This window comes from Xenopus laevis, chromosome 1L, assembly GCF_017654675.1.
Source record: "Xenopus laevis strain J_2021 chromosome 1L, Xenopus_laevis_v10.1, whole genome shotgun sequence".
Lineage (NCBI taxonomy): Eukaryota > Metazoa > Chordata > Amphibia > Anura > Pipidae > Xenopus > Xenopus laevis.
Window position 1 is genome coordinate 63,050,684 of NC_054371.1, and position 26,866 is coordinate 63,077,549.

General features: G+C 38.8%; 1 protein-coding gene across 2 annotated transcripts; it reads right to left on the minus strand.

Moving 5' to 3' along the window:
- Window positions 1–1,383: 1,383 nt before the first annotated feature.
- usp38.L (ubiquitin specific peptidase 38 L homeolog) lies at window positions 1,384–19,151 on the minus strand. 2 transcript variants are annotated; one of them, XM_041581442.1, is made up of 11 exons: window positions 18,982–19,003; window positions 16,758–17,468; window positions 15,529–15,664; window positions 14,644–14,773; window positions 12,133–12,234; window positions 10,474–10,632; window positions 9,461–9,651; window positions 7,605–7,698; window positions 6,664–6,770; window positions 3,244–4,594; window positions 1,384–2,348 (listed from the first exon to the last, which is right to left on the minus strand). In XM_041581442.1, the coding sequence occupies exons 2-11, from the start codon at window positions 17,437–17,439 to the stop codon at window positions 2,187–2,189; spliced, it is 3,114 nt and encodes a 1,037-aa protein (XP_041437376.1). In that variant the 5' UTR covers window positions 17,440–17,468; window positions 18,982–19,003; the 3' UTR covers window positions 1,384–2,186.
- Window positions 19,152–26,866: the final 7,715 nt, after the last annotated feature.

Sequence of the window (26,866 nt, forward strand, 5' to 3'; positions counted from 1 at the left end):
GTAATTGTTTTTTTTATGCAGCCTGGGATATTCTGGTTTGTCATAGTTTCTCTATTCCCCTTTTCTTTAAGTGCCATTTAGCTGAGCAGTTGTTAGGGGACTCACATAAAAATGTCACAATATAAGGCTGATTAGTAATTAATTGAGATTTGAATTACATGGCAGCTTTGAAACCAGTACAATTTGCATCAGAAATTAATAATTCCTGTAGCATCATCTTACTTGAAAGGCAGGCCCGGATTTGTGGCGAGGCTACAACGACTCAGGCCAGAAAATTTTCAGGGATGGCATGACGCCCAGCCACATTCTCGGTCAGCACTGGGGAGGCGCAGATCCCTCATTGAGGTGCCGTGAAAGAAGTGGGCGCAAGGAACTGGTGGCCTAGGGGTGCCAGGCACAGAAATCCGGCCCTGGTGACAGGCAAAGCTCATTTAGGCTGGTGTAATATAAAATATGGCTTTCTTGCTGTGCTGCAAATAGTTCCAATTTTATTGGCAAGTTTGCTTGAGCACATTCAGGTTGGATTGGCAACATTGGTGAAGAGCAATTTAATTTAATATTTTCAGTTTCTGGGTTTTGACTGGGCCATTCTAATTTATTCAGATTGTGGCTTTAAAACCAGTGTTTCTGTGGCTGTGTGTTTTGGGTCATTGTCCTGCTGGAAAATGAAGCTCTGCCACAGACTGAAGAAGTTATTCAGGCCCATTGAAGGCTTGTTTGGCTGATCAAGGGAGGAGATTGACCCCAAGAGCATAACTACCCTCAAAACCACACTAAAGACCAGTCGAGCTTTTGAGGGTATTTTTCAGTAAAAACTCAAATTATTTGGGTTAAAAAAAAAAACTGGAATCTTTCAGGTAAAAAAAACTAAACAATTTTATTGGATTTATTATGCCCTGAATCAGAAAATAACTTAGATCCAAAAATAATCCAGGTAAAACCTGCAGAGGTCATGTAGAAGTCAATGGCAGAGGTCCACTGAACCATTTGAAGATGTTTCATGATGTTGGTGTTTTTTTCGATCGAAAACATGATAAATTCGAATTTTGTTCAATTTCGATCAATTAGAGTTTGCTGATTTTTTCCCCTGTAATTCAAAGTTTTCAGTTTTTTTGTTGTGAGTTTATTCGAGGTATAAAAAAACCCTCAAACTTGATCTTTGAAAAAGAACCCTCTAAAAAGGAGAACTTTATAGGAGTAGGCCGTTGAATTTATTGTTACCTCCAATTCATGTGCTTATTGGAGAACCACCACTGTGGCCTTAGGCTGTTGGTGTCACACTCCTCCCTTGATCAGCCAAACAAGCCTTCACTGGCTCACACTGTCCTCTAATGACCATGGATATTTATACAGAGGCAAATAACCAGTACCTGAAATCCAGTATAGTAACTGCCTTCCATTGGTTTATTTTCTTTTGATCTGGATGAATGGTTTTAAGGTCGGAGGTGTGAGCTATTCATGTTGGTGTTGAGATTATCCAATCAATAAAGTTTCAACACACACATGGAACCACTGTTTTACTTTAAACAAAAAAGCAAATTTAAATTGTAATGTTGACAACGTAGAATAGAACCCATGACATTCTACAAGCCAATGGATTCTTCACTTACAGTACTGCAAGGCACATAAATGACTTTCCCTCTGTCACACAGCAGATGTATTCCCTGAAGTAGAATTTTTAAAAACAAAATTCTCGAAATAGAAATACTATAAAGTTTTCTTATGGTAAAAACAATGGGGGGGGGGAGCTTTTAGCAGAACATTCAATGTCCTTACAAGTGATTTGATTAATGTATATACACACGCATCATCTGATATCTTTACTAGTAAGATTTTAAGGAATTACCCTGATTTAGGAAAACAAAAATGCAGACAAAAGTGTAGATTATTGCTTTCGGTATAAAATGCACCATAAAGCTTTCAACTTTTAAATAAGGAAACCCCCCTTCCCCCAAAGACCAGTGCGTTTGATAGAAGAGATACGGACCTGTCCACATACTGAATAAAAAAAAAAACGGACCGGCATACAGTAGCATCCAGTTGCCTGCATTTATAGTCAGCTATTCTGCAACCCCTTTTAGGGATAAGACAACAATGTGTTGATCTGTGCCCACAGAAGTGTCAATCCGTAATAATTTTCTTCAGGAAATGAAGCTGCCTATATATGTATATTCTCATCGCCTCATTTAAAAGACAAGTCTGCCAAGGGTACTAAATCCTCCATCTCCTCCACCTCCACTGGGGCCACAGCTTCCTGGAGGGTCGTTGTCATCAAATCCATTAGGTCGAAAGGAGCAGGAGGCAGAAGTGTTTTGCAGAGCACGAGTGCGGGCATTAAGTTCTTGTTCCTGTTCAAACAGAGATCATAACATTACACTTTAGATTTCACTTTTTCACGCAAAAAAGTGAAATGAAGCGTTTCTCAGAGCGATGATGAATTATGCAATTAAAGGACCAGTAAGTCAATTAAAAAAAAAAAAAACTTTGTATAGAACGATAAAAACCCTCACCAAGACATATGTGACTTTAAAATTGCAAAGTCTTTATTAAAAAATAACATACCGAAACTCTGCTTTGCGCTCCTCTTCAGAAAAGCTGTCAGGACAACGATCCATCGTGTGGCACTCGATTTCTCCTCCCTGCCCTCCTTATTGAGAGCCGCACGATGGATCGTCACCCTGTCGGCTTTTCTGAAGAGGAGCGCAAGCGGAGTTTCAGTAAGTTATTTCTCAATAAAGAATTTGCAATTTTTTTTTTTTTTCGTTCTATACAAACAAAAACAAAGTTACTGGTCCTTCTAAGGAAAATACATAAAAAAATCTGCATGGGCTCCTCCAGTCATAGGATTGTTGGCCTTGTCTGGTCCTTTATATTGTTGGTCAAAGCAGGTAGAGATCCTCTTGTAAGTATGCAAGGATAGTTTTCGATTCACTTTTCAATCACTGATGTTTTGTGTTGCTTTCTATTCGAATCAACAGCAGCAGCCTAGACAAGACTATGCTGTACCACAGACACAGAAGTGGGTTGGGGATTTAAAAAAGTGGGGAAGCTACTAAGGTATGGATCTTCAGATGTATAGGGCTGTTATACCGCTAGGCAGCAAGTGCAACTCCTTTATCAGACTTTGTCTCTTTTCAAATTACCAGTATCCATGTATTTAAAGAGTGATATATAGAAAGAGTAAAAATACTAGGCATACTACTATACGTTTACTTGACCAATTGCAGTAACGATTTTCCTTACCTGTAAGTACAGAAGATTATCTTTTGTAATAGCATCCAGGAGATCCTTCTGAAGTGGTGGTTCACCATTTACCCAGAGTCCATTAGCTGAACTAGACTGGATGCGATTTAAATCGCCCAAGTTATGCTTTCTATAAATAAGCACATATGCAGTGTCCTTTGGAAACCTACTGGTGATATTAAAAACAGATTGGAAAGATGTGAACGTTACTCTGCTGTCATTGAAGAGAAACCAATCCTTGGAGACATCATTGCATTGTGCGTCATTGTGTGTCATAACTGAGCTGCCAGTTTCTCTTCCTACCAACTGACCATGAGAATAGCAGGATTTCTCAGCATACAGACATCTTTCTGAACTTGTAACATTCCTGGCATATGAATAATAATGGCCACTTTCAGATGATGTGCCAGAATGTACCACAACAGAACTTAAAACATAAGGTACTAGACGTGTACAGCAAAGATCCTCTGTATTCGAGGGCTTCAGCTTTTTAGCAAGATTCTCAGTAACATCAGGGACGTTAGTTTCTATTGCCCAATCTGCTGGTGAGGTTGAAGAGGTAGTTCTTTCTATGGGCAAATCCAGCACCAGAGGGATAGATACATTATCTGTGATCTTACGCCTCACATGACACTTTGGATCATATGAAAACCGTAGTAGTGTTAGGATGAGGTATTCTGGCTCTTCCATGATTTGCATAGTCTTTTCAGCATTCTGAAGAGAAGCACACTTTTCACAATAATACTGATTATCACCATCAAGGATCTCCGGGGCCAGAAAATAGTTTAGCAAGTCTGTAACAGAGATAGTTTTTTCTCTTCTATTGTTTTGGGCGGACATGTTAGCAGATTCAACTGCATTTGCACATTCAGAGTTGTCCAAAACGCAATTGTCATTCATCTTCACTTCATATTCGGATTTGTCTTTTGCTGGCCTAACAGTAACATCTTCTGTTGAAGGAGCAAGTATAGAAGGAGCTTCAACAGAAGGAGTTATATCAATTTCTATACAGTCGTCATCTTTTTGCTTTGGGGAGTCTAGGGTACTCTGTACAGGTTTGTCAACTAAGGTAGGACAGAAAGCGAGGGAAAGGTCGGTGAAGGCTTCCCTTTTCTGTGAAGTACTTCTGCAGTTCAAACAACAAATATTAGTTTGTAGCTTTCCTCCAAACATATGTTCTATTAAAGTTTTTTCTTTATTGCCACAGCCCTTGCTCTCTTTTGTGCAATAGTGATTAGAAATGTCATCCGAGACTGAAGCTGAAGATTCTACAACACTGCAGTCGGTAACTGGAGCATCTGAAGGCAATTTGGAACAAAGAGCTTTAATGGTTTTCTCTTCTTCATCCAGTCTACAAGAAAAAGAGAAATAATCAATGATTATACGATCTGGGATTGAATAATGATGAACATAAATAAATACACATGGTCAACTTATATGAAGGATATTGTAATTCTAACAACACATTTGAACTAGATGCTACAACAGTTATGGGATCTGTTATCTAGAAATTTTGGGACCTGGGGTTTTTCAAAGAAGGGGTCTTTCCATAATTTGCATCTTCATATCTGCTTAAAAGCATGTAAACATGAATTAAATCCATACGTGTAACATATGTGATGTGAAGCAAGCATTGGTACATTCACCTTGGCGTAACCGATAAAGGGGCTATAGATAAATCTGACGCATCAGAGAAACAACTGTAGAAACATCTGGCTGAACTTGCTGGCTGCCTCATATCTTACTTGGAATTAATAAAGCAGCGAGTAGCCAGGGGAAAGTGATCTGAATATCTCCCAATGGTCCAATTTTTAAACCCAAACATTAATCAGTGTCAAGCAAAATAAGCAAAACTATGGGCTGATCAGGAGCATGGTCTAATTTGTCCCAGTTATGGGTGTGGGAGGTATGGGGGGTTGTCTGGTGAAGATCCTTTAAAAAAATATTATACTACATGGTGAGTAGCCGTAACGTTAAGAATTGTGAATAAAAAGAGAAAACCATAAAGAAGTGAGAACTCACTATAATGCGACTCACTCAGGACAGGGAATCAATATAAAGTACAAAACATTATTAATCTAAAATGTAAAGTGCTCTGAATGCAAAAATAAAAAAATACAAAGAGGGAAACAGGTTTAAATGCTCTGTATAAACAAAACAGCATCACCCATGACAATATACGCAGTTACCGATATGTGCAGTTCCACAACAGCAGAAGAAATATATTTGTGAGTGTTAATCCACAATAAATGCATACAGTTGGTGAAAGAAAGTATCTGGAGTACATACTGAATCCTCCATTGTACCTGGGTACATTGCTGTGTATGGTAGTGTATATATATATATAAATACATAGTTAAGTTGGGTTGAAAAAAGGCCAACGTCCATCAAGTCAACCCCATAAAATGAAACTAAGCGTACATACATACACATACGGCCCCTTTATACACTCATATAAACTATAAATACCAATTTCTATACTAATTGTATTTGTATTTTAGTTTCACAACAGCCTATGCTATTATGCCTGTCCAAGAAATCATCCAAGCCACTCATAAAGGCATTAACTGAATCAGCCATCACAACATCACAGTGAGGTTGTGGAATGCACTGCCAGGCGAAGAACTCCCTACGTTGCTTCAAATGAAAGTTCTTTTCCTCTAGTCTAATGGGGTGGCCTCTAGTGCGTTTATTCTTTTTATAGGATTAAAGATCCCCTGCTATCTGTCTACAATGCCCTTCAATGTACTTGTAAGGAATAATCATGTCCCCTTGCAAGTTTCTTATTTCCAGAGAAAACAACCCCAACCGTGACAGTCTACCCTCATAGTTTAAGGGGGTTGGTTATTGGTTTAAGGCTGACTTTCTTTTTCCCCCGAAAAATACTAGTTAAAAAAATTCGGGATAAAAAAATAAAAACCTCAAATTTTTCAAGATTTATTATGCCCCAAAGCTGTAAAAAGCCCAATCCGAATATACTCCAGCTAAAACCTGTCGAGGTCATGTAGAAGTCAAGGGCAGAGGTCCCTGAATTTGAACATGTTTTTAGCCTTCATGATTTTCTGTTTTTTTTGGTGGTTTATGCTTGAAATCTGAATATTTCCCCCCTATGGCATTCAATCAAGTCTTTTACAATCAGGGTTTTCATAAATATGCAAAACATTTCAGTTGTGAGTTTATTTGAGGTAGAAAAAAAACATGTAAACTCAACATTTGATAAATAACCCCCTAAATCTTCCCCTTTTACCAGTTTAGTTAGTTTAGTTGCACTCTGCACTCTCTGTAATTGAAATAGAGCACAATATACGCAAACTTAAACTTGTCTCCCATATTTCAATACATCCTTTGGCCACCTTTAGAACACAGATTTAAAAAGGAAACATGGCTGAGAAAAACAGGTATTTGTTTATTAAGACATACCTGTCCAAAAGAAACCTGAGATATTCAGAACAGTCTTGCTGGGAACGTGGTGTGAACCATGGCGGTCTAGAAGCATCAAAAAATATCTGCGGTGCATAAGCTTCTCGCTGGAAATAAACAGAAAACCTTATACAAGTCTGTGCAGAAAAGATCACCAATCAGGTGGTCACCTGAGGCCATGAGTGTGTTTGTGGATAAGATGCAATGGCTCCTGTATTCCATTTTGCATGGGGACTAGGGAGCTCTAATTGAATGAAAATGAATGATACATGGCTAAACCTCTAGGGAAAAGGAAATGAGGGGTAGTCAATGTTTTGGAATCAGAACCTGCAAAATCACCTACCCCCAAAGGTTTTCTCTGTGATTGCCAAAACTGCTTAAACAATTTAATTTAACGATAGATAACTAAAATGTTTTCCTGAATGACTATCCTTATGGCCAGAAGATCAATACACAACTAATTCTTGACGGTTACTTGTATTATCGGGTTATTAACCTTTAAATTAACTTTTAGTATGATGTAGAGAATGATATTCTGAGACAATTTGCAATTGGTTTTAATTTTGTATTATTTGTGGTTTTTAAGTTATTTAGCTTTTTATTCAGTAGCTCTCCAGTTTCAGCTGGTTGCTAGGGTTTAAATTACCCCAGCAACCATGCACTGATTTGTATAAGAGACTGGAATATGAATAGGAGAGGCATGAATAGAAAGAAGAGTAATAAAAAGTATCAATAACAATATATTTGTAGCCTCACAAAGCTTTTGTTTTTTAGATGGGGTCAGTGACCTCCATTTGAAAGCAGGAAAGAGTCAGAAGAAAAAGGCAAATAACTCAAAAACCATTAAAATTAGAATTTGCCATTCTATAACATACTAAAAGTTAACTTAAAGGTGAACCACCCCTTTAAGTACCTGAAAACATCTTATTGCACAAATATACCTGAGTGTGAGCCAGGAAAGCAAAAAGGTGCTGCAGTTTCTTCATCAAGGAGTGGGTGCCATTCAGATTTAATGATAACACTTGCCTCCTAAAACTGAACAAAAGACCTGTGTTTAAGCATATTCTAAACAAAAAAATCTTTGATAGACTTGAAAGGGATACTGTCATGGGAAAACATGTTTTTTTCAAAACGCATCAGTTAATAGTGCTGCTACAGCAGAATTCTGCACTGAAATCCATTTTTCAAAACAGCAAACAGATTTTTTTATATTCAATTTTGAAATCTGACATGGAGCTAGACATATTGTCAGTTTTCCAGCTGCCCCCAGTCATGTGACTTGTGCTCTGATAAACTTCAGTCACTCTTTACTGCTGTACTGCAAGTTGGAGTGATATCAACTCCCCCCCCCCCAGCAGCCAAACAAAAGAACAATGGGAAGGTAACCAGATAGCAGCTCCCTAACACAAGATAACAGCTGCCTGGTAGATCTAAGAACAACACTCAATAGTAAAAGCCAAGTCCCACTGAGACTCCTTCAGTTCCATTAAGTAGGAGAGATAACAGCCTGCCAGAAAGTAGTTCCATCCTAAAGTACAGGCACAATACACATGACTGGGGGCAGCTGGGAAACTGACAATATGTCTTGGCCCATGTCAAATTTCAAAATTGAATATAAAAAAATCTGTTTGCTCTTTTGAGAAATTGGATTTCAGTGCAGAAGTCTGCTGGAGCAGCACTATTAACTGATGTGTTTTGAAAAAAAACATTTTTTCCCATGACCGTATCCCTTTAAAGAGACTCTGATTCCTGGGGACAATGGAACCCTTTGAAAGCTGCCTATAAATTGTGCTGTAAAGGTTTCTTTGTGGTTTCACCTAATTCCTCTTCTAAAAAGTCTTTCTTCCTGGTTTAGTCAGGCTGCTGGCAGAAAAAGTAGAGTCATAAAAGAGGACTCTGGGGAATGTAATCTGTCCTACATCCGGGTGCAACATGGGTATGGGCATACACGTTAAATGATGGCAAAGGAAATAATTTCTGTTTTGCTGCTGATGCTTTTTAAGACAAATTCTTTCTTTAAAGCTCTCCCCCGAGCACTCCAACCTGTGGGCCAAAGTGTACGGTTTATATCAGAAAGGTTATAGCAGAGAAATGAAAGAGAAAAGCCCTATGAAACACTCCCATAAGTTAGCAGTCCACACGGCTACCAATTAGAAAGCACGGCCCTTATTTGGCATCCCCAAGGAATTTTTTCTTGCTTGTGTGGCTCCCCAACAGCCTTTACATTTGCGTGTAGCCCACGAGTTAAAAAGTTTGGGGACTTCTGCATTAAAATAATTAGGAACCTGGTGTTTTTTGGATTCAGGCCCTCTCTGTAATTTGGAGCACTATTTCTCAATGGGACAGTATACCCCCTTGTTCAACATGAGTTCCCTGAATAGGGCTTGTACTGAACATACTATTTTGTATGCAAGGTAGGTTAGCAGGAGTCCATCATGAAGGATGATCTGTGTACTGGTAGTCTACTAAACTACCTCAAAGGAACCAAACATGGAGTAGTTTCATTTTTTGATTTCAAGAAATCAAACTCAATAACTATTGTTTGTGATACAAACAATAGGCAGAAGGATTGTTCAGGACAAGCCCTATTCATTGCACTCATGCCGAACAAGGGGTTTACTGCTTTTTTTTTTTTTACAAACAGGATTGCTTTGCTACCAACATGAAGGTGCCAATTAATTACTACAGGGGAAAAAATGACCATATTAAAATAGTTTGCTCGAAGAGGGCCCTATAGGAGATGTCCTTCTATTACAAAGCTTTCTGGGTACTGGGTTGCCATACTTGAAAAACTTACTCGGTAGCCATAAAGAGGGCCTGTAAAACGCTGTTCATGTAACACGTGTTCCCCAGGTTAATGAGCCCAGTTTTCCCAGTTTCTGATTTTCCTGACAATCTGGGTAAAGATGCCAAAGTACTTGATTGAGAAGTCCATGCACTTTGATTTAGGGTAAGTTTCATTTTTTCTTCAGATGGTTTCAGCAGATCCTGCCATAAGGAGAAAGAAAAAATAGGTCTAAAACTGCTTCTGACTCCCCAACACATTATCTGTAGTTTGATTTCCCAATTACTTCATTATGGAACTGCTCTTTGCCCAGGAGCAGTAACTTATAGCAACCAATCAGCAGGGAGCATTTACTGGCCACCTGTTTAAAAGCAAACATCTTATTGGTTCCTATGGGTTACTGCTACTGGGCAATCTTTTATTACATGTGGGGGTTTGTGCATTAACTAGGACTGGTAAGACCAGGGATGACAGACATAGATGGTCGGCTTGAATATACTGCGGTATATAAAAAAACCAATCCTTTCTGAGAAAAACTAGTTAATTGACATTATTTGGAAAAAGTACATAAGGTAGGACTTCTGCTACATTGTTACAAGAGACAGAACCAGTAGTTCAGAAAAATACAGCTTTCAGTTATAACGTTTACAAATAACTAAAACCATCAACAATTGTGAAGGCATGTATATTGGAAAGCTTGTTGTAATTACATTATCTTTTATTAGGCAATGTTTTATGATTTACATCCAGTTTAGTACCAGAGAAATATGAAATTGTTACGATACGCTGCTCTGCTGCTTAAATCATAGAGCAGTCTGCAGCAAGTATCATGTATTGGTATCATTTAAAATTTCATATGTCCCATAGCAATGGAGCTGCAACCCTAAGCATGGGTAAGAGATAAAGCCATTATCTACACTACATAATTTCAGATGATGCTAAATCCCCATGTTGGACAATCGACTATGAAAAATATGAATACAAGATTTGCATTGTATATAAAGTCTGCCTTTGTTACCAGTTACCTTAAGTGCTTCCAAAATAGGCTCATAAAGGTCTGGAAATCCAGAATAATGGTAAATCATGCAGTGCATCAGCTCTGCAAACTCAGCTAGGAACGTTGTACTTGTTGGGTGACCAACATTCTTAAAGGACTGGACCAGACTCACAACATGAGGAACAACCTGAGTCAGAGAAAAAGACACCAATTGTTTAATCTATTTTGCAACAGGGATATACCATCATAATTTACTTTTAGGTACAAACTTAAATGCTCTGTTATAGGTTAGATCAACTTTAATAAATTTACATTTTAAAGGTGAACTACAGCTCAAAAGGGAAATAGTCTAGACATGTTACACATTAAGTTTTGCACTTCTATAACAGCTCAAGGGCACCACAGCCTCACTGTCTTTTCTGCTGATTCACTTCACATGCTCTGGGCTTCTGTCAGTTACCTGAGCTTAGGGAACTACTCACACAGTATGAATACAATTTAAATTTCAGTAAATAAAGCGGATTAGTAATGGCGTCAAATGCACATTACACGGCAGCATAGAAAAAGTACGCTGCATCAGAATTAATTCATAATTTGCTCTGTAACATCAGCTTCTGTGAAAGATGTTATATCACTTTCTGCTAATTTTTGGATACTGTTTGACAACCCCTAAATTTAGTTTTTAGCAGTAGCCCGGAGAACAATAAAGAAGTGCTGAGACACTCGCTTGCAAAATGAAAAAAATCAAGGTGTCAGTCTGCTGTGCATAAATCATTACTATTATAGGGCTGCTCAACCTCTGAGCTAGTACTTTTCGATAAGTAAATAAAATACAGCATTTCTAGCCATAAGCTTTTTAGGTTTTACTTCTCCTTTAACACTACTTAACACTTTTCTTTAAGACCACTAGCACACTGGGCATCCTGATTAAACAGATACTTAATCAAGTAATATTCACCCTTGCAGGAGATCATCCAAAGCTAGATGCCAGGACTTACCTACCCACAATGTTTATCTAAGAGTTGGATGGGCATCATGTTTTTGTTTAGATTTGTTTTTCTCCAACTTAAAGGCATCAAACCCTATATGTAATAAAAGGCACAACGTTTGCCCAGGTACAGTAACCTATAGCAACCAGTACGATTTTTGCTTTTAAACAAGTGATCAGTAAATGCAAGGTTGATTGGTTGCTTTAGGTGGTGAAACCTTTTACAAACATTGCACATTTTGTTACATCACCCCACAAGTCTTTAGTTTTACCCTACATATCTGGATAATATGCCCAAAGCAACCTAGAAGAGATTTGTTTTCATTATTTTAGTAGCAGCAAGGTATAAAAAGCTAACGGCTGAATGGCTGCTATTGGTTACTGGATTGAAGCATGCAAATAAGGGAAGCCTATTTGCAGTAGAATATATATATAGGGGAGCAGACTCGGTGCAGAATAACCTACTTCCCGTACCCTGCCAGTACTACAGCAACTTGGAGTGCAAGAAACCACTTCAATTATATATCACAGTTTTTACTTACTTTATAAGTTATACTTTATATGCCCTTCTTAATAGGGCGGTTTACATAGATAACTTGCAATGCTATTAAGTTCATGAAGGGATCTAGAAAAGGATTAGAGAAGAAGAGGTGCAAATGTTTTTGTGATGAGTCAGTTAAAGGAGGAAGATAAACTCACCATATGGAAAGCCTCAGGAGAATGTTGAAAGCTGAGCAACATGTGGGAGAGGACAGCCAAAGCACCAGGCCTTACCAGGGGAAACCACAGTCTGTGAAATACCTGCAAAATATAAAGCACATTTTTACAAAATGTTTTACCTAAAACATTGGTGTCCAGCTTTCTGCGCATTTTACAGTTTGAAGGACTTATGTAGTAACACAGGTAATACTTTTAATGGATGAGGCAACATTTTCTATTCAAACTAGGATTTCCCTATTAAAGGGGCATTATGCCCCCTTATTAAACAGGACGTCACTGAATATGGCCTTGTCCTAAGCATACTGTTTGCTTTTAATGTCATGCACCAAATGGGGACAAACAGAGTTGGACTGGGCCGGCAGGACAGTTGGGAAAAAACCCAGTGGACCTCAGCCCTCACAGGTCCCGCAAGCCCAGATACTCTCCCCTGATCTGCCGGCCCTCAAAACCAAACAATAATGTGCACGGGAAAGTTTGGAACCCGGTGGGCCCCCAAATGTCCAGTCCGACCCTGGGGACAAGCTTGACAACAGGCAGTACTGGCTCGAAACATTGCATTTTTTCAGATCAAAAGCCAGGTGATGCTAATAAAGGCGTTTTAATATATTTCTTCGATGGTGCTGTCTTTTGATAAACGGAACTGGCTGTAGTTGACGTTGTATGAAGTGCACCTTCTTAAAAATCCTACGCTTGACGAGTGCCGAATGCCTGCACTTTCGATCAAATCCAAACCAAAACGGGGATTTGGCAGATCCTTAATAACCATGTTGGTGCACCATTAATGTATATTTATTGTCGAATGCAAACTGGAAAAGTTCAGAGTTTAAGGAACAACTTTGGCCACATATATACAGTAATACTCTTACAAATTTACACAGAACTACTCCCAAAAAACACAACGGTACCAAACACAATGGGGCAGATTCACTAAAGGGCGAATTGATGCCAGCAAATACTTCGCCAGGCGAAAATTCGTTACCACTACACTAATTCACTAAAATGCGAAGTAGTGTCCTGGGCGCGGAGCGCTGGCAACTTTTCGATAGGGTTTCTTCGGCAGTGCGAGTGTTTCAAAAAGAAATTACACTAGAGATTGCTTCTGCCTAGTGAAACTTCGTTAGTCCTCTTACGCTTAGATCAATTTGAACAGGGCGGGTACATTAAAGTCATATGGATGTCTTTATTAGGGATGTTGGGGCAAATGCTTGAAATGGCCACTTATTACAAATGTCCAAGGAACCTGAATAAAGACAAATTAGATCCTCTAATGCCCTACACAGGAGCCCACCCTAAAATGAATGATCCATGCCCCTCAAATATCTGGGGGAAAATGTTTAATAGTTAGAACTTTTGCAGGGAATCCCACTTAAAAAAAAGACAAGTCGAGAGCGTTTTTACAACTGTAATGTATTTCCGGCAGACAGGATTATGTAACTGACATAAGATTGAGAAAGATGTAGCTTCATTTTAGCAGTTCGCCTGGTCTGGGTAACTTTCAGTAAAATTCGTACTTTAATGAATTTGTGAAGTAACGACTGTTTGCCAGAACGCTAGTGACGTTCTCGTTCACTAGCAAATTGTCCTCTACTCCTGTTAGTAAATTGGCGATGTCCATGCGGATGGGATTCCTGGAGAAATGTTGCAAACGTTAGCCACTTTGTCCTTTAGTAAACCTGCCCCGATTTAGGACAACAAACAACACACCACTTCATTCACACACAAACAAGGCCAACAAACATTAATTTTACATTCTTCTTACTTCTTACATGCATTTACAAGCGCATATGGATTGTATAAAACCAATATACTGTATATATGTGCGTTTGTTTAAATGCGCATAAATGCATTTTTGTCATTTCCAAATGCAACCCTCTTTTGGTTTCTGGACACATCAGCCAAGAAAATGCAGCAGGTTGTGTCTAAAAAAAAAATGTGACGAAACATGAAACACACTCAAATCTGAACAAGTATAATTAGGCAGAATAGAACAGAATCAGTTATCTAATGCATTTAGGTGAGCTCAAACCTGCGTCTCAAATAAGTAAAAGCAATGTTGCAACTGTGACTTTAGCGGTCAGAGCACACTGGGTGTTTTAGTTCAGGAACATCTTGTGGATTGCAGGTTGGACGCAACAAAATCTTCTAGCATCATAAATCTTATAGTACATAACTGATGTTGCAATCGTGATTTCAGCTACCAGAGCATATTGGGTGTCACATATTAGCAAGAGCTGAAGAAAATAAGGTTAGATATTCCTGCCTGTAACGTGTGTTGCACAATACAGTTATATATCAAGTATCTAACATTGGAAAGTAAATAATATTTTATTAGGACACACATATTGACTAGTTGACAGTAGGGTTTACATGTGACCAACACTGAGTCATATGTTAAATATAGATAACCAGTCCAAACAGAAGTAACTGCTTTAGATGAATGCTGTAGATGATTTTAGCCTTCTAGAAAAACCTTGAGGATCTTACACACACCAGTTCAATTTTCTGTAAAGTGACATCTATAAGGATAGTAAATTTCTGTACAGCTGCTAGCCCTTTTAGCAGAGCGATCACCCAGGTCTCGACATGTTGAGCAAGAGGCCAGGATAACCAGTCAATCATCCTAAAAGAAAGGGCACAAGATGATCCCATCGTTATTCATCTATAACACTTATTCCCAATTACTTTGATTTTTGAGAAATTAGTTTAGTGCCAAACAGGTGATTCTGTAACTGACAGTTTCGGGCAATTATTCACAGGACTCCTGCTACAACGGCAAACAAAACACCTGCTCTCGGCTACAGAATATTACTTGAAAAAAAAAAAAAAAATAGCCATACCCTGCTCAGACTCTCACAATATCAATCTGCCTGTGAGATGAACGGACAGATATCATACAGGGCTCATACATGTGCCTGCTTATCTTGCATAGTGCCATTCCTTCAGGTCGACCACCTGAGCAGCAAGAAAATGCAGCTCAACTTCCTTTTGAATAAATGATGGAAATTTCCATCAGGGCCAATAATCCTTAATCCATTAGGATCGCAAGAAACCTCTATTTTGGACAAAGTTTGTATTACAATAAGGATGCAAGTCTTACATATCATTCACCTACAAGGCTAAAGAGGAATGAGGAATAATATATAGTGTACAAATACTGTGTGGAAAAGAAGATAAATATATCTGTATATATTTCTGGCTTGTGCCAAAAAAAATCTCTAAATGTTCCGTTTACTTGAAAGCAAGTGATCATTACAGTAATGATCACTTAATTACATTACATTTGTAATAACATATATTTTGTATGCAAATCATATCTTCAGATGGTATGTCATTTATATAAATAAAAGGTATATACATAAAAGATTGAGCTTATACCTGCAGAGAGCCTGAGTCATACTTGCATCTTTCACGTTGGGGTCAGTGGTTAAACTCCTGATGAGGACAGTGATCAGCTGTAAGGGAATGTGCTGAACAAGGCTGGCTAGAGAAACAGACGGCTCAAATGAAGCATCTGGAAAACAAAAAAACACAGGCTATTTGATTTCGGAGGTTGAGATAGAAAAGTTCTAACATCCATTGCACAATGGAACATTTACGGATCCTTCTTTATTATAAGAATTAAAAGATTCTAAAGACATAGTAATATCAGTTTTAATAGAAAGTTCTATTACGGGTGGGCGATTCAAAGAAAGTAGATTATAAGAACTCTGTTTTGTTTTAAAATCTAATCAGCCATTTGTTGTACAGGTAGCACATTGAGACGGTCGGGAAAATTGCTCTCTAGTCCATAGGATATCTAGTTTCATTCACCAATATTTCACTAGGCATAATATTCTGACCAGTTATGGATTGAGAACATCATTGCTTTTATTAATATTACCAATATGTATTTATAAAATGTCAACATATTCCGCAGAGTAGTACGATAAACAGGAGCATAGATTAAACATACAGGAAAAAACACAAAAAGTGAAGAAGGCCCTGCCCAAATGAGCTTACAATCTAAAAACTTTGTAGATGTTATTTCATGCCAAAGAGGTTGTTTAGAAGCAGGTATTCTACCATTTTCCTTTAAATCAAAAAACTAGTGAAAGGCACTGTCTCAGATATTTTGGACAAGGTTGCCTTGTCAGAGGAGCAGCGACTGCCTCCAAACTTTTAAATAAACAGAAATATGTAATTAAAACTGCCTGTACATAATATTTCATAAGCTTTTTTGCCTGTCTGCGTCTCTTGGTCAGTGATTGCATGACCAAATCTGTTGCAGTGCGATGATCTGAGGATAACAAGCCTAACAATTTGAAGTATTAAAACCATGGGATACATAGACCAGTGCATTAAACTAATTGCAGTGAAACTATTGCCAGAATATGGACAACCCTTGATAAATTTTGAAAACAATTATGGTAAGAGGGAAAAAAAACCCAATTCATTTCCATACAAATAACTTCATCCAAAATGACAGTAAGGAAGTAATAGAAAAGGGGTATTATACTATACTAGTTGCATGCTACAGGCTTGGAATCTTTGCCAACACAAACCATATAAGGGATGTGATAGAAAAATGACAACAGTCAAACGACATGCAAACAACAGAAACTTACCTGTGGAAGAAATAATTGCAAAAACCTCTTGTAGCGATGGAAGCAAAGTGCATGGCTCAACCTTCCAGATATTTTGAAGCAAACTACTAACTTTGGTAACTTGAGAAACATATTCGCGCAGCTTCTTTTCATAGGTTGATATACACTGAAAATGTCCAATTGTCCTTACGAGTTGCTGGCAAAATGCAATGGACATTTTCCCCTTGGGAATGCACTGCACAAAGTCAGTGAGCAGTTCGCTTAACCTTGCAGCTACTGATGGCTCTGGTCTTTCACAGACTATTCTCAGCACTTCTACCTGTAGGACTGAAAATATATCTAGTATGGAGGGGCAGCTCATAATCAGTTTCAGCCCGTTGTGGATATAGTCTAATATAGCAACATCCTTGCGCTCTAATGCTCTGTATCCTTCCTGCAAAAGGCTCAAAACAAAGTTCCTGTTGAAATAATTCTCAAATTCTGACCGATGGTATCTGGCATATGCTTCCAACACCTGGTGTCCAACTTGCTTCTGAAAGGGATCCTGTCCTTCCAGGATTAAGCGGGTAGTCAGGCTGAACATGGCCTTGCATTGTTCTTCACTGACTGAATTTTCAGCCGATTCCACAACTTTCTTTACTACGACTTTTTTCAGATTTAAGGGATGCGAAGAGGTCACCAATCCTTCCAGAATCTTATCCATTGTAAACTGGAGAGATCCAAATGCTGCATCTGCACAAAGAGGAGGAAATTGAGTCACAGAGAGGAATTTTTTTAAACTTGTAACAGGGTGGGCCCTGTAGTTATGGGTATAACTGTCACTTATTTACAGCATCGTAGTCCACTGCAATACACCAGATGTGTACAGTTGTTTTTAATTTAAGTTAATGGAGCGTACAGGCTTCCACAGGTTACTGTGCACACAGGATAAGGAAATATTAGGATTTGCAATAGAGCTCTCTGAAATCCAGCAAACAAACTAGTAAAACATTAAATGTGAGAAGGGTGTCCTAATAAATACTTTGTCATGGCCAGCAACCAGGTCTGGACTGGGAGTCAAAATAAGCCCTGGCACTTCAACTATACAGATTCCCAAAGAGCCCCCCACCAGCCCACTAAACAGTGTGTCTATGGCATCTTATAGCAGCCCCTCTGACTTTTGCCAGAACCCACACACGGCCTGACAGCAACGCATTATAGGGCAAGATTAGCAATTAACGAAATCAGCAATTATTAAAAATACTTCGTAGGGAAATCAATCCAAGCTTTTGACAACACCTAAAAACCTGACTTTAGTTTTATATTCTATGCAACAGGTTTGCCATACATGTATCACCTACTGAGAAACCATTTACTACATACCTCTATAGAAAACAACAACTCAACCTGTAATTATTATTATTATTATTAAAGGGGAACTCCGGCTTCCAAACCAAAATGTAATGAAGAGGCCCATATAACACAGAAACCCCTAATATACCCATCACAGTTAGCCGTTTCTTCAAAAAGTATGAATAAATATTTCTATGCTGAAATCCAGCTGTTTAAAAGTTCTTCTCTTTCTGCATCATTTGAAATCCTGGCAGGGAAGGAGGGACTAAACACTGATGTTACAAATTGTAACAACTTCTCCACATCTTAAAGACAGCATGCAGGAACTACATAACCCACAATGCATTGCACTGTGATGTTCTGTTCCTTATTGAAATCACATGTGCAGGGAATTGTGGGGTTTGGAGGATACAGGCTGAGGACAGATGGCTGCTGATATAAAGTTCAGCCAGCTCAGCAAAGTAGTCAGACAGATCAGCAGGAGGCTAGGCTTAGGGAACTGTTAGAAACCATTAAAATCATGAAAAGTCTGCATATTTTTTAACTGATTTATATTGCAAAGTTGCTTGAAATTGTGTCTACTTTTCAAAAAGCTTAAGTTATGTTTTTGTGGAGTTCCCCTTTAATAACACCATTTACAAAGCACCACCATACTCAGCAGTGTTGTGGAAGCAAATAGTGACTGGCACATCCTCATTAGAGGGAGGCTACATACGGTGGCTACTGTCGTGTCTGTGTGATATTACACTATGCAGGTAGGGAAAGGAATTTAAAGGACAAGGGAAGGGTTTCTAGGGTGAGCCAATTTGATTATATTCGCTGACTGCTTATGTTCACTGACACTGTCCCTGGCTACTATTATAGAGGGTGCCGGGCTGCCTTGTGTTGTGATACAGCGACAATATCATACTACCCGGGGCCAGTGCGGCTTTTCTTGGCGATGAGGAGCATCACTCTCTGGTCTGACTTCCGAGATTATACTCACCGGGGTCTGCCAAAAATCACGGTAGCAGCTAGTTCCCGGTTGATAAGAGGCCGTGGGTGACGTCACGAATACGTGACCGTCTCGGTGGAACGTCTCCGTCACGTGACATTCGGCGCGTATTCGGCGCCTTCTTCAAATGGATTTTATTCAGTTCTTCCCATAGTCGAATACGGCGGCACGAGCTCTTCCGTTGAGGCTGCGAATTGTTTACATACTTGCTGGTCTCTGTAAGGCGTGTGCCCTTGATATCAGGATAATATTAGAATCAGCCACACTAGCCAGATATCAATTGGACAGATATTAAAAGCCAATCTTATGTCTGACAGGCCTTCAGGGCTGCCATTAGAAATCTCGAGGCCCCCTACAACATTATTTTTGGGGCCCCCTGGTCCCTGCCCACACTGGTGCCCAAGCCCCGCCCCAGACCGCACAAAGACCACAGACATCATCGCTAAAAAGTAAACCCCCCACAAGTTATAAAAAGCTATTGATGGTCACGGCCCCCTTAAAAAACATTGGTGCCAGAGCCCCCCTTACAAGTAGGGTTGCAACCTTTTCTGGAAAAAAATACCAACTTTTCTATATCCTTGCCGTTTTTTCCTATTAATAACATTGGCATCATGCATAATTTTTACCGGCCAAGCTGGTAAAATACCGGCCAGGTGGCAATCCTACTTACAAGGTAAAAAAAAAAATGAGGGCCCCAAAAAATATTTTATTAAAAAAACAGGGCTCCCCCTTACAAGTTTTTTTTAAAAAACATTGGTGGCAGGGGACTATAGATTATTAAAATAATACATTGGTGACCAGGGGATTAAAAAAACAAACAAACACAAATTGGTGTTCAGTAGAATTGAACTCATGGCTTCAGGACTTCAACTTCGCCTCCTTAGTGAATTTGGGTCTTTTCGCCGCTTCAGGACTTCAATTTCGTCTGTTTTCGTGACTTTGGGTCTTTAATCCGCTTCGGGACTTCGGCTTCGCTATTTTTGTAGCATTGTGCCTTTTCGCCGCTTTGGGAGTTCAGCTTCGGCTGTTTTCATGGCTTTGGGTCCTAACTCTGGGCAGGGGACTGAGCTGTGATGTAATGGGGTTGTGACATCAGGGGCTGCACTGTGGCAATTGGCCAATCACGACGTTAATCATAGGAAATCGTGCCCAGTGGCAACCTACTCCATGGGGCCCATTTACTTAGCTCGAATGAAGGAATAGAGGAAAAAAACTTCGAATTTCAAATGTTTTTTTGGCTTCTTCAACCATCGAATGGGCTACTTCGACCTTCGAATCGAACGATTCAACTAAAAATCGTTCGACTATTCGCCCATTCGATAGTCGAAGTACTGTCTCTTTAAGAAAAAACTTTGACCCCCTAGTTCGCCACCTAAAAGCTACCGAAGTCAATGTTAGCCTATGGGGAAGGTCCCCATAGGCTTTGCTATCTGTTTTAGGTCGAAGAAAAATCGTTCGATCGATGGATTAAAATCCTTCGAATTGAACGATTTTTCATTCGATCGAGCGAATAGCGCTAAATACTTCGATATTCGAAGTCGAAGGATTTAACTTCGAAAGTCGAATATCGAGGGTTAATTAACCCTCGATATTCGACCCTATGTAAATCTACCCCCATATGTTCTATGTACATAATTCATGTGATTTAGTTGTATAATCACATTTACTTTACAGTGCTACGCATTATGTTTGCGCTATATAAATACATGTTAATAATAATAATAATAAATACCCCAATGAAGGTCTCTATAAATATATCTTGCATTAACAGCTCATATGTAAAACCCTGCTTCATGTAAATAATAAATTTTTTTAAAATAATATACTGTTTACTAGTATGTGCCATTAGGTAATCCTAAATAGAAAAATTGCCATTTAAAGAAATAAGGGTCGCCCCCTGGGATCCTACAATTCAAGGACAAAGTTAAATATTAATTTTGGGGGATATTGTTTACTTTTTAGAAAAGTGAATGTATTGTTTAAGGTACAAAAACATCTTACGATACAGCATCTGAGGAATAAATCACAAACTATTTATCAGAGTTGCACAAACAATTCATGACATGACGGCGCTAGCATTTCAGCATACACAGTTGCACCAAGTATTAGCAGCAAATTAAGTTACGAAATTTGTGAGTGGATTTAATTTATAAAAATTTTTCATTACATATTGTAATATTATATGATACACATTCGTTTTTGTAGCTGTTCCTTGACATAGTGGGGAAAGGATGCTTTTGAAAATCCATATTTGATGAAGTTACTGTAGCTGACATTAAGGGCCAGATTTATCAAGGATCGAATTGAAAATTCGAATTTCAAATTTTTTTATGGTCAAAACTCAAATTTGACTAGGGACTTATTCAAATTCAATTTGAGTTTTTTAAAAATTTGAATTAGATTTTTGAGATTTATCATACTCTGGCCCTTTAAGAACTCAAACTCATCCAAAATTGACTTTATTAATACATTTCGAATTTATGGGAATTTAGAGGAGTTTTTAAAAACGCATATGAATTAGAAATTCGACCTTTGATAAATGTGCCTCTAAAAGCTGAGTAGAGCATTCAAAATGTTTCTGGAAGCCTAATGGCCTATGCGTTTCATTTTCAAGTTACAAGTTCAATGCCCTTTTCCTCCCCAGTTTTATTAATTTTTAGACTAGGTATAGAAATGCGAAATTTATGCTTTATGACCGATTAAACAATTGAGGAATGAAAAGATATAGTGGCACCATCAAAGTGAAAATAACTCAAGGGTGGAATTTTATTGGTGGGCTAAATGTCATGAAGTTGCTGGAGATACATTTTTTACAATCATTGATGTTCTTGTCATTTTGTCTAACACAAGACACATTTAAATAGGATCTGGGATCAGATCCCCTACCCCCCACTTCTGCTGCCGGATTTCATAGGGAAGTATCTGGCAGCAAGGGAAGTGGCTTTTTTGTTTTTGTGAAACTTCAATTTACCTTATAGGCATGCTGCCCTAAGCACAAGCCCCTGACTACCTATATGCTAAATATGCTTCTGACTAGGATGCAACCCATAACTCATTTAGGGCAATATCAGGCAAAGTTATTTGTGGTATTTATAGGAGAAGGAAAGCTACCAAAGCAGTTTATTTCTAATAGATTAGCCACAATAGTGTAAGCTATAACACTATATTTATCCTGCAGAGTACTTTACAATACCTGAATAAACAGCTCTAGAAGCTCTGTGTTTGTTTAGGAATGCAGCTGCCATATTAGCTTGGTGTGGCATCACTTCCTGTTTGAGTCTCTCCCTGCTCACTCATAGCTCTGGGCTCAGATTACAACAGGAAGGGGTCAAGAGAGGGGGAGGGGGAGAGAGAATCAAACTGAGCATGCTCAAGCCTTAGCCCTGGAGGTTTATGCTGAAAACAGAAAGTCTATGTGTACACAATAGAAGGAAAGAAATGTTGTGTTTCTTTTGACAGAGGACTCAGCAGCATTACTTTGAGGGTTTACTGGTGTATTTATATAGACCTTAGCTTACTTAATTTTAGCTGTTCCTTCTGCTTAAATCCTGTATTTGTAAAACATTTTATAATATCTCACAAAGTTCACAATGGGTGTTATATTTTTATGCAATTTCTCTTTAAATAAAAGACCCTTTTTATTTGCTTCCATGAATCTCATCAACAGTGCAATAAAAAACACACGTTCAATCATTTCTATCCAGTAATCTGCATCTTTCATTGACGCTGTATTTTTCTTATGCCTTACCAGCAATATCTAATGCACTGCGTTGAAACTGTTGGACAATTTTAGTAGACCTTTCCCATAATCACTGTGCATGACTCTGAAAGGTCACTGAGTGCTTGTGCTTGTAGCATTTCAATAGAATGGAGTGGGAGCAGCTGAATTTGCTAAACACTGCTAAACACTACTCAAGACAATAGGCATAACCATAGCAACCCAATAAGCCTATTAACGTATAACAATTAATACATGGGGGGGGACAGCCAATGTCACTGGGGGAAGCAGTGGCGGAACTACCAGGGGGCTAGGGGTGCGACTGCACAAGGGTCTACCTCTCCAAATCTATAAGGCCCAGGGGAAGGATGGAACACTGTGATATCAGTAAGGAGGTTAGCAGGTGGTGCAGGAGGGTGCTTTGTTGCAAAATGTCCAATCCAATCCATCCCAACATAGAACTGTGGATCATACGCTTCTGATGAAGCGTCGAGCGTATGATCCACAGTTCTGTTGGGATGGATTGGATTCATTTAAGGATGAACTATTAAAGGTGATATTTTATCAATTTTTCTGCTCCCTCTGATTGCTCCATGTTTTTCAATTAAAACACCAGCACTCCAGTATTATTGAATGGAACACCTCAGTTCTCCCCCCAAACTTTTGAGGTCTGCATTGTGAACCACAATTGTATAAATGAAGGAGGAATGATTGGATTTTTTATGAAGCCTTATGAGGCAACTTTGCCATTATTGCATATGGGATAAGAGCAACAGGGCAACAATAATAAATGATGACTTGGTAGTATAACCAACCTGGAAATCACCGGAGAACTGAATCTATGACTTGGCCACTAGATGGCTGACTTGGCCTTTTTTAAACTGCTTGCCATATGGCAAAACATTTTGTGATTTTGTCTTGATTTTCCATTTTGTGAGTTTTGTAATGATTTGTTCTACTTGTTTTTCCAGGAACTGCCTCAGCCAGAGTTGGATACATATGTATTGGGGATTTGAGTATACATATTCGGTTCTTTTGATTACAATATCTGCCATGGCCTTGAAATATTGGTTCTTATACAACATAATTGTAATAGTCATGTTTTTATAGAACACAATATGACAGCCAAATATGTTATTAGCTGTAGAAGCAGAAGTTAATGAAAAAATAGAACCCATTTTATAAATTTCTCCCAAACTGAAGACCTTTGTACCTGTAACGTAACTGCTTTTCCCATCTCTGTGGAAACACTGACAGCAGCCTTAAATATGGGCTTAAAGTTTTGCTGGGGGGATTGGAGCTGCAGCACAGGTGTTCCTGCCATGAAGCAAATTGAGCAGATGACAGCGCCCTGCAGGTTAATAGAGGCTCAGATGCTTGTTCTCCTTTAATGTGCTTCATGACAAAAATATCCTAACTTCCAAGCCGAGGAGAAGATGACCCGTTTGTACGTATAAATGACATAACGGCACATCAGTCAGGAACACCCACAAGTTCATCTATAAATCTGAGCCCAGCAGCTTCTGGGTCTTCTCTCTTTTGTTATATTACTTGGATGTATTTATAAAATGCCGACATATTCCACAGCGTTGTACATTAAATTGGTGCATGCGTTAAAGGAGAAGGAAAGGCACCCCAAGTGTTCGTATGTACTTACTTGAAACCCTGGGCTGGTGCTCCTATCAGAAGAAAACTGCACTGGCCCGGTATTCTTCCAGCAAGCACCACAGAGCGATTTTGTTCTGGCGCAAAAATCCGAACTTTAACGAAAAAGCCAGCTATTTTGTCCTACTGCGCATGCGTCTGTCCCGGGAAATTAGAAGAGTGAAGAAGAAGAAAGAGGATCACTCCGTGGTACTTGCTGGAATAACCACGGGTGGGTGCAATTTTCTTCTGATAGGAGCACTGGCCGGGGTTTCAGGTAAGTACATGTGATCACTTGGGGGTGCTTAACTTTTGTCACCAGCAAGTTAGAAGACCTTTCCTTCTCCTTTAAACAAACAAAAAAACATACAAAACCAGCAATAACCAAAAACAAGAGGTAAAGAGGGCCCTGCCCAAAAGAGCATACAGTCTAACAATAAAAAGGTGAAGGGAGAGTCCAACATAGTTCAGGAATCCTACAGCTTTTCATTCACATAGGATTTTTAAATTTCTCCTCTGTGAACTATGGCAGCCTGATTGGTAATTATGCCCCTATATCCCCTGTCTGCAATTTTATGGACAGAAATAAAGTTCCATCTGTTATTATAGACTTTCTAAAAAAGAATTTCCACTCCTCAAAGTTTGCAGTAATCTTTAATATTTTATTTTGGTCTCCCAAAAGTATTATCTCTTACGCCTACATAGGAGGGATCGATATCTTAAAAAAAACCCAGTAACTGTAGGGATTCCATGTTACGGATTAGCACATATTGATTATTTCAGACACTGTTTAAAGCTATTTGTCCAAATGAAATGCTGCATGGAGGAAAAAGAACACTCCTTTTCAACTGAACGCTAATGCAAAAGAAGTAAGAACAACATAATTGTTTTTTTTTCCATTTATTATACATATACTGAGCTAGCGTGACAGTATATATAAATGTGATTATCTGAAAGGATTTTGTTAAAATGGGCAAGTTTGTTCCATAAGATTTAAGAATGTTATAACATTTGAATCAGTTTCAATTAATGATTTTAAGGCAATCTGTAATGCGATTTACTTTCATTTACACTAACTTGCAAAATAATCCTCACTGATTGTTTTTAATTTTTTTTTGCTTAGTTTATCTGATTGTTCTTCAAGGTTCTGGTCGGAACCAGGTAAATTACACCTTTAAGGTGCATTTTCACTAATAATATATATTTTTTCGTAATCAAAAAAAAGGTGATTCTAAGCAATGTTCCAAAGTATGATAATTATGTTTTGTTTCATCCCATTCTATTCTCTGGTTCTGCCTCTTGAAACAAACATCAGTTCTTGTAGCAAACATCAGTTTTCCTCCAAACTTGTTAATCGGATGGCTTCTGCTATATTTTTTCAGGAGTCTGAAACAGAAATGCAGAAAATGTTAAACAGCCAGACAGATAGGGGAAAATTCGCTAGCGTTGGTGATTTTCGTTACTTCGCAAATTCACTAACGAACGCTGGCGTACATTCGCCAGTGTTACTTTGCACCCTTACGCCTGGCGAATTTGTGCAACGGACGTAACTACACAAATTCACTAACGCGCATTGTTCTGAACGCTACCTTTTACGCTAGACTTCCTTCGCCACCTCAGACCAGGCGAAGCGCAATAGAGTAGATAGGGATTGCTTCAAAAAAAGTTAACATTTTTTCTAAGTCCCAAAAAACGCTGGCGTTTTTTCTATATTATGGGTGATAGGCTGAAAAAGATCGAAAATTTTTTTGGGGCTCCCCTCCTTCCCCCCTACATTTCCTAACTCATGGCAACTTAACTATACAGTGGGCACATGCGTAGGGCAAAATAAAAATTTTATTTCATGTTTTGAAGGTTTCCCAGGCATTTGTAGTGCTGCTACATATTCCTCCATTGAAATTTGAATTTGGCGCCGTATGCAAATTCACCATCGCTAGCGTAACTTCGCTTCACTTAGCGAATCAACGCTAGCGCAACTTGGCAACCTTACGCTACCCCTGAGCGCAACTTCGGATTCTAGTGAATAGCGAAACTACGCCTGGCGCAGTGTGGCAAAGTGCGGCGAAGTTACGCCTGGTGCAACTACGAATCTTAGTGAATTTGCCCCATAATGTTTCCAGAAAAGACTTCACTCCAAAATATGATACAAATAAAAAGGTTTATTCTGCAGAAAGGAACATCTCAATGGATGGCCTAATGCGTTTCGTGCCTTGTGGCCACTTAATCATAGGCTACTAGCCTGTGATTAAGTGCCCACAAGGCACGAAATGCATTAGGCCATCCATTGATAGGCTACTAGCCTATGATTAAGTGCCCACAAGGCACACAACGCGTTAGGCCATCCATTCCATTGAGATATTCCTTTTTGCGGAATAAACCTTTTTCTTTGCATCATATTTTGGAGTGAAGTCCAGTCTTTATGCCAGCCTACTCTCGAATCAT

Bases quoted from the DNA above. Each gene is read 5' to 3' on its own strand.
- usp38.L (XM_041581442.1), bottom strand. From the start codon at position 17,439: ATGGATAAGATTCTGGAAGGATTGGTGACCTCTTCGCATCCCTTAAAT. The intron at 10,633-12,132 runs GTGAGTTTATCT...TCTCTGACTCAG, and splicing joins CTCCTGAGGCTTTCCATATG to GTTGTTCCTCATGTTGTGAG. The intron at 6,771-7,604 runs GTATATTTGTGC...GTTTATTTCCAG, and splicing joins CTTTCCTGGCTCACACTCAG to CGAGAAGCTTATGCACCGCA.